The 9,047-nt window shown below is 39.2% G+C and overlaps 1 protein-coding gene across 1 annotated transcript in view; it reads right to left on the bottom strand.

The window, feature by feature from the left end:
* Window positions 1-266: 266 nt before the first annotated feature.
* The window catches only part of METAP1 (methionyl aminopeptidase 1), a 70,830-nt gene continuing 62,049 nt past the window's right edge, over window positions 267-9,047 (bottom strand). Inside the window, exons 10-11 of the mRNA XM_072624224.1 lie at window positions 5,708-5,773; window positions 267-636 (exon numbers count right to left, since the gene is read on the bottom strand). Coding sequence (XP_072480325.1) covers window positions 473-636; window positions 5,708-5,773 — 230 coding nt within the window. The 3' untranslated portion in view covers window positions 267-472. The remainder of the gene's footprint in view (window positions 637-5,707; window positions 5,774-9,047) is intronic.

Here is a 9,047-nt window from a genome sequence, read left to right as displayed (position 1 = left end):
TGTATATATGTATATAAAGTGTATATATAATGTGCACACATGAATACACACACAAGTATATATGTGGAAATATATGTACACACACATATAACTTAAAAAAAAAATCTGGCTGAAGTGTCAAGAATTCCCACGTACAAACGACATTCAGTTGGAAAGTAGCTGGCACTGAGACAACTGTCACAGCAGTGACAGTAAGCTGGCTGAAGGTAAAGTGTCTAAAAGGCAAATGAGGAAGCAGGGAATAAGGGTATTGGGAGAGAAGAAAGGAGCAGAGAAAAAATTTTTTTATTCTTCGCTGCTTTTTCAGACCCACAACAAGTCCTTGAAGGTACACACACCCAATGCTGTGTTCTTGTCTTAGCCACAGACAATGAAAACAAAACAATGATAAAATACCCTCCTCTATTCTGTACTCTCAATAAGATACACAGTACAGTCAAAAGATATTTTAGATGTGTCATCTTAGGAGAACTTAAAACTGGGACATGAAGTGAGGACGTACACCGTCTAGTGGCCGCGTTAAGATTTCACAGCCAGTGTCTGTGACCAGCAAGGTGTGCTCAAATTGAGCAGATCGCTTCCCATCTCTTGTCACTGCTGTCCAACCATCCGGCCAGGTTTCATCTTGCCATCCACCTTAAAAAAATAAAAAATACAGAACAAGTTGGAAAACATATGAACAAGTATTCATAACCTGGCAAGCATAAATTGTCCAGATCGACTCACCAAATACTACTATGGAATCATGCTGAGACCTTATTCCCCCTTCCCTCTTTAGATTACAAGTTATAAAATAGTATTAAGAAAATACTTTTAAGATCCTTCGTCTCACCTGGATAAGAAATCCTCATCAGTTTTATTTAACTATCAATTCCAAAATAATGCCTTCCACTGAACTTTTCCTCCCTTTAGCAAAGGGCTAACCACCTAATTTAAGGCTCACTGGGTTAAAGGCTGGAGGGTACTGTTCTCTCTTTGGACAGAATTGGAGAGGTGCCCAGAAGGGGCCCCAGATCAATCCACTTAAGAGCACTCATTCTCCTTCTCCCCTTTGCCCCACTGGGTTAGGAAAATGACCACAGTGAGAGTCGGAAAAAGTCTGTGATTAATTCAGTTTATAGAAGAAGTATCTCTTCAGCTCATCTTTGATTAGCTGGAAGGGAGAAACTTTACAGGGAGTGAGTGTTCCAAGAACCATTAGATGATTTTAGACAAATGATTCTCCAAGGGTGTGTTGGATAAAATGAAACATTACTGAATTTCCACCTGAGTTTAAGAGGAGGGTCTTTTTCCCACCTGGTTATAATTTGTGTAATCTCTCAAACAATGCTTTTTGGTCTGCATTCAGGAGTTCTGGACAGTTTTCTTAAATTACTGCTTGCAGGACTTAAAAAATTTCCCATAGACTCTTGAGACAAAATGCCTCCCACATCCAGAAAAGGAACTACGGAACTGGATCGCAGAAAGAAGCAGACCATTTTCTTTTGTATTATGATTTCATTCATTTTAATTCTTTAATGCAACACGTATTTAATAGGAACATACGTATAGAACCTACATAAGATTGTACTCCATCTCAGGGAGGGAGGGGGAAATAAAGGAGAGGAAGGGGAAAAAAAAATTTAAGATATGTGAAAGTGATTGTCAAACACTGAAAACAAAATAATCAATTAAAAAAATTACTACTTGCATCCTGATATTTAGAATATTTGGCTCATCATGTTCTTTTGGGAGACTGCACATCCTGTCTTCAAGACCAATTACTCTGGCTTGAATAGAATTTGTGTCCCCTCTTTTCTCTCTCATTTCTTCGAAAAACCCCATTGCTTTTGATTTTCTTTTGCTAAAGTTTCTTTTACTTCAGAATTTATGTGTTCCAAATCTGTTAATCTCTCATTCACTTTTTAAAGAGATTTTCTGACATGAATTCAACTTTTCTAAACCAATTCTAATTCCATTAATTCTGTGTGGGAGCTCTAAATTTCTGATGTATTTACTCATTCCTAACTTTTAAAAAATGAATTTTGTCCTTTTCAACTACTCCAGAGTTTCATATTATTTCGTGTTTTCTTAGAATTTTACAGGATTCTTTAACCAGATATTATTGGTTCACTTTCCTTTCTATTATATTTGTTGTGAGAGCTTTATATTCTTTGAGGATTTTTTACTCATTTCTTTTTTTCTAGTTTCAGGATCTTCCCCCCTCTCCCCCCAATTAATTTGTCTGCTTTTGCCCTGGGCTCATGTTGAGACCTTTTTCTATTAACATATTTGATATTTTAGCCTTACTTGATATTCCTTGTCACTCACTTTCTGATCCTGGCCCTTTCACTAGGTAAGCAGATCTTCAGATAGGGTTGCAAGGTTGCTTTAGCCTCTGTGCACTGTGGGATACAGCTATAGGCTTCATTTGATTGGTTCCATCTGCATTTGCATCCATTTTCCTTCAGGAATGATGTAGCTGACCAGCTTCATGTAATTGGGCAGAATCATCACTATCATTTCTTAAAAAATGAAGGGGATTTGGGGGAGTGCCTTCCCTTTAAGTAAACTAGACAGGGCACATGAAACTTAAGTAAGTCAATTATTTTTTATTAAAAGTTTAGAAAAAATAACGAAAAACTGGTACTAGATAGATTAAGTTATTCAGAAAATGGAAGAAGATCATAGAATACTTGATGAGGCCATACATCTAGTTCAGAACCGTTCAAAACCATGCAACTGAAGTAAGGAGAGGGAGAGACAAGTGAGGAAGGAAGGAGAAAGGGCATGTAAGAAAGGGAAGACGAGATGATAGTTGGCTGGCAAGGAAAGAAAAGAGAAAAGGAAGCCAAGGAAAAAGAGATAAGAAAACAAAATGGGATAAAAAGAATAAACAGAGAAAAAGAAAAAAGAGAATAAACAAAGGAAATAAAAGAGTAGGAGAAATAGTTTGGAGAGAAACAAAAGAAAGGAAAAAATAAAGGCAATGCAGGAGAGTGAGAGGAATAGAGAGAATGAATGAGAAGACTCAGAAGAAATCTGTAGCAAAAGCTATCTGGTATAATAATCTGTATTTATAAAGTAATTTCCTTTATAAAAGTTGTGTAATTAAGAAAATTTGATACATTATTCATTCTGAACAAATCTTGAGTGAAACATTATTTCTAGGCCTCCCAAAGATTAAAAATCCAAGAACAGATAAAATAACATTTCTATTAAACTCCAAGCTCAAGCTCAAAAGAGAATATGGAGAAGCATAAGAGAAAGTAATTCATGCTTTAATAAACATCTAAATGACTGAACAACTAGGTATTTCAAAAACTTTCAAAAAAAATTTGAGATGATTTCATTTACTTTTATTGTGACAATAAAATGGAAAATTAAAATAAAAAACAAAATGTCTGAGTATTTGACTACTTATCTAGGAATAAGTCTAAGCATACTGGCCCTTTAATTCTGAACACGAGTTCTAATGAAGTTGTCCTACGTCACAAAAGAGACTGTTTTATTTTGTGATTATCTAAACCTCCAAGTCCTGTTAGACTGGCAAACTGCTCACTCTTGTGAACTACTAAACATACCTTGCTGACCAAGACACAGTACAGTGCCAGAACCAGACTCCACATATGGACAGGGAAAGAAAGGGCGGTCCAACCAAGGTCTTATGGTGCCACTCTAGCTAGGGACTCAAGCCTCCCAACTCAATCTCCAAAAGACAGCAGCTTTAAACCCCAGATCTGACAAAGGGCTGTATGTCTGCTCTAAAAAATGTCTACATCATCAAAATAACGTTCCTTGAGAGCAGGGAGTACACCGTGCTTTGTACCTTGTACACAATAAGCATTTTACAAATATTTGCTGAAAACTATTGTTTCCTTTTTCTAGGTAAATGGCTTTTGCTAAACCTCAGTAAACATCTCCAACCTAAGTTCCCCTCCCTAAAGACTTTATGATTTAATCTCCACTCTATATACATGAATAACTTTTACTGGAGAAAGAAAAGCCACATCTCCCAACAAAACATATAATCATAACCGAGAGAACTGGCTTTAAACCTAGTCATAAGAAAACCTCAGGTCAGCCAAGTGTCTTCTTGTACGGCAGCAACACATTTAAATAAGGAAGAAGTGCCTCCAGTTTTCTAATTTCCCTGGCCAGTCTTCAGCACGTGCCTTTCCTGTTGGTCCTAAGGTCCTAAAGATGTCAGAGGGAGAATCAGAAAGCCAAAATAATCCAACGAGACAGCAGAACAAGAATCCAGGCAAAGCAACGCTGATGACATGCGGTGCGGTCCTGCCAGGTCTTGGCTGAGTAGTGCTGAAGAAGCCAAGAAAGGAAAAAAGATGTTGTCCTGGACAAGGGCTGCTACTTTATGTGAGCCAAGTGGCCTTCAACTAAATCAAAGTACAGAACACTTCTCGTGCTGTGCCACCTGACTTTGGAGGGATGTTCCAGAGCACTCTGCTTTCTAATGTTAGATAAAGAGGCATCTTCCAAACAAGCAGCAAACAGGTAACTGCTGATCAGGCTGGGCCACCGTCTTGACTGCCAGACCCAATCACAGGAAGTCGGCAGGGGCTAACCAGACAACAGAGAGAGGTGAACCAGACGGCCCTGTCAAAACGGGTATTCCCCTTTGGGGCCTGCTGACCTTTTTGTTAAATGCAGTGTAGAAGGGAAAAGAGGGGAAGTTCAGAAGGAATCACAAACAAGCTAGACAGTTCTGAAAGTTCCATGTGGAATTACTATCTCTACAAGCTTTGGCCACAGACATCCTGGAACAAGCTGACAAAGCCAACGTGGATTCAGACCCCAGAGAGGAGGGAAACTGGGCAGGAGGAGCGTATGCTGCTCGGATACCACAGCTAGGAAGGCGGCTAGGCCAGAAATGACTCCTTCATGGAGCGACCAAGCAAGACACTGCTGTCCTTGTTACTAGTATCTACAATCTGAGGGGACCCCAGGGAAGAGGCAACTTCTCCACGGACCTCCCAGAGGTAGCTTCCTTTCACTCCCAAGGCCCCAGCACCTCATGACACCACAGATGCTGCCAACTGTTGCTAGACACCCCTCGACACGCACACAAAACCTGTTTCCTGCCTAGAGCTGTGGTCTCTTAAAGAGCTAGACACACCTGAATTCTAGCAATTCTTGGGGTGACTTCAACAGGAATATACTCCCCTATCTATTGATGTGAACATATAAGCACTGACTACTTTCTAACCACTTCTTTCTTCTCTTGTTTTTCTTTTTTTATTTTAGCTAAAACACATTTATTCTATTTTTAATCTTTTCTGTATTTTAGTAAAATAAATTCAAGCTAGCCTACAGTACCAAACCAATATATTATATGGAGTATTTCGGCTTCCTTCAAGACCCACCTAAAAGCCCCTCCTCTATAAGAAGGCTTTCCCAACTATTTTTAATTCCATTGCCTTCTTTGTTTTAATTATTTCCTGTCTATTCTTTTTTAATATAATTTATTTTTCAGTTTTCAACACTCACTTGCACAAGACTTTGAATTCAAAACTTTCTCCCCACTCCCCACCACAGGGCAGTATGCATCTTCTGTTTTTTTAAATATAATTGAAAAGTGAGGTCAGACTAGGCAGCAACAAATCAAAACAAATCAAGAGACTGGTGGAAACCTGATTGCAATTTACCAATCCAGAAATCAAAGAGCTGTCTTCTAACTGACAACTACCATAGGCTTGTTAACTCTCACCTTCACAGATCATGGGTTCAATTGTAAATACGTGACCGGGCTTCATCACTCCAACCGCTTTATTTTCTGGAATAAAAATATGTAACACAAATGAATGAATCTCAAGATGTAGCATTCTTCTCAAAGTCTTCTTTCAAGTCTTAGCTTATGAAGTAGATAACTGGGAAAAAGAATTAAGAATAAATACCTAATATTTTTATCAGCAATCCTTAAGTTAACATTTTATTCCATCTTTCAAATGTAGTTTTTCTACAAATACATTTCACTACTTAAAACTGAATTTTCCAAAATGGGCAAAGGATAGAGCTCAAAAAGGATTTTGAAAATCAAGTTAGAGAGGTGGAGGAAAAACTGGGAAGAGAAATGAGAGAGATGCAAGAAAAGCATGAAAAGCAGGTAAACACTCTGCTAAAGGAGACCCAAAAAAATGCTGAAGAAAATAACACCCTGAAAAATAGGCTAACTCAATTGGCAAAAGAGGTTCAAAAAGACAATGAGGAGAAGAATGCTTTCAAAAGCAGAATTAGCCAAATGGAAAAGGAAGTCCAAAAGCTCACTGAAGAAAATAGTGCTTTCAATATTAGAATGGAACAGATGGAGGCTAATGACTTTATGAGAAACCAAGAAATCACAAAACAAAACCAAAAGAATGAAAAAATGGAAGATAATGTGAAATATCTCATTGGAAAATAGATCCAGGAGAGACAATTTAAAAATTAGGGGACTACCTGAAAGCCATGATCAAAAAAAGAGTCTAGACATCATTTTTCATGAAATTACCAAGGAAAACTGCCCTGATATTCTAGAACCAGAGGGCAAAATAAATAGTCAAGGAATCCACCAATCACCACCTGAAAGAGATCCAAAAAGAGAAACTCCTAGGAACATTGTGGCTAAATTCCAGAGGTCCCTGGTCAAGGAGAAAATATTGCAAGCAGCTAGAAAGAAACAATTCAAGTATTGTGGAAATACAATCAGGATAATACAAGATCTAGCAGCTTCTACATTAAGGGATCGAAGGGCGTGGAATATGATATTCTAGAAGTCAAAGGAACTAGGACTAAAACCAAGAATCACCTACCCAGCAAAACTGAGTATAATACTTCAGGGGAAAAAATGGTCTTTCAATGAAATAGAGGACTTTCAAGCATTCCTGATGAAAAGACCAGAACTGAAAAGAAAATCTGACTTTCAAACACAAGAATGAAGAGAAGCATGAAAAGGTAAACAGCAAAGAGAAGGCATAAGGGACTTACTAAAGTTGAACTCTTTACATTCCTACATGGAAAGTTGGGAAGACAATATTTGCAACTCTTGAAACTTTTCAGTATCTGGGTACTGGGTGGGATTACACACACACATGCACATGCGCACACACACACACACACACAGAGCACAGAGTGAATTGAATAGGATGGGATCATATCTTAAAAAAAATGAAATTAAGCGGTGAGAGAAATATATTGGAAGGAGAAAGGGAATGGGGCAAATTATCTCTCATAAAAGAGGCAAACAAAAGACTCTTCAGTGGAGGGAAAAAGAGGGGAGGTGAGAGAAAAACATGAAGTTTACTCTCATCACATTCCACTAAAGGAAGGAATAAAATGCACACTCATTTTGGTATGAAAACCTATCTTACAATACAGGAAAGTGGGGGAGAAGGGGATAAGCAGAGTGGGGGGGGATGATAGAAGGGAGGGCAGTGGGAGGAGGGAGCAATTTGAAGTCAACACTCTTGGGGAGGGACAGGATCCAAAGAGAGAACAGAAGCAATGGGGGGCAGGATAGGATGGAGGGAAATATAGTTAGTCTTACACAGCACGACTATTATGGAAGTCATTTGCAAAACTACACAGATATGGCCTATATTGAATTGCTTGTTTCCCAAAGGGAATGGGCGGGGAGGGAGGGATGAAGAGAAGTTGGAAGTTAAAGTTTTAGGAACAACTTTTGAGTATTGTTCTTACTACTAGTAAATAGAAATACAGATGATGGGGTATAGAAAGTTATCTTGCCCTACAGGATAAAAGAGAAGATGGGGATAAGGGAAGGGAGGGATGTTAGAAGGGAGGGCAGACGTGATAGGGGCAATTAGAATCTCAGTGTTTTGGGGTGGGGGGAGGGGAGAAATGGGGAGAAAAATTTGGAACCCAAAATTTTGTGAAAATGAAATGTTAAAAGTTAAATAAATAAATTTAAAAAAAAAACAAAACACAAAAAAACAAAATGGCAAAGGATGCCTGTGCTTTAATTCAGATATGCTGAGCCATAGCTTCTCCTGGGGGAAAAAAGTAGTGCCACTACTCCTGCCTGGGAACCATCAAGCGCTCAAGGGTGGATTATGGGACCAAGAACAACTTCCCATTATCTGTCTGGCTGTAAATGCTTGAAATGAGAATGGGACAAAGGTTTCAGACCAAATAAGTTGCATTTTGTATATGCAGTGGGAAAAAAGAAAAAGAAACTGTGGGGGTAGATGACCAGGAAAGCAGCAAACCAGGAAGTGTGGGAGCAGGAAAAAGACAAACAGACAGCCTAAGTTCCAGGCTTGGTTCTACGACTGGCTTGCTCAGTGACGTGGGTAAGCCCTTGCATATTTTTCAGCTTCCCAGTCTTCAAGTGCAGATGTAAAAGCCCTCTGAAAACCATCACGTGCTCATGCAAATAAAGAACTGCATCACTATTCTTACCTCCCACCCTGACTCCTTTGGAGCACTAAGGCTAAAAGGGGGAACACATACACCAAATTTTTAGGGACCATTCATTTACACTTTACAGAAATACTATGCCTGAAAAGGTAAGAATCAAGAGAGGCAGGGCTTAGGGACCAATGGAGGCATGGTGTGCAAGCCTGTGCAACCCCAGGCAAATCACAGCCTCTCAGGGTCCCAGGCAAATCTTAACAGCACATGCTGATCTCCACTGGTAGAGGGAATTCCTCACCTAGAGTAGGTCTGGTTTAAAAAAAAAAAAATGAGAAAGAGAGACCACTGGAAGAGGATGCAGGAGTCTCGGGGATACCATACACACTGCACAGACATCTCTCCTATGCTAAGAAATGGCCTACGACCCTCTAAGAGAGAGAGGCACTTACCCTAAATAAATAAACAGGGCCTCTTTTCAAGGCCCTATCTTTAAAAATTAGTCACTGCTGAGTACTGAAAATGCCTGTAGAATCATTAGCCCCTAGAAATGTGAGAAGCTGGCTGATGTTTTGTTGTGGCAAAGCACACAAATAGGTCTCACATTTAAGAAAACCAAACGCCTAAATATCATGGGTCTTGCTTCTCCGATAGGCTTCAGGCCTCCTGACAGAAAGCACATTGCAGGTTGAGCTGGG

The sequence above is a fragment of the Notamacropus eugenii genome, chromosome 7, assembly GCF_028372415.1.
Source record: "Notamacropus eugenii isolate mMacEug1 chromosome 7, mMacEug1.pri_v2, whole genome shotgun sequence".
Lineage (NCBI taxonomy): Eukaryota > Metazoa > Chordata > Mammalia > Diprotodontia > Macropodidae > Notamacropus > Notamacropus eugenii.
This window is presented reverse-complemented; position numbering and strand designations above follow the sequence as displayed.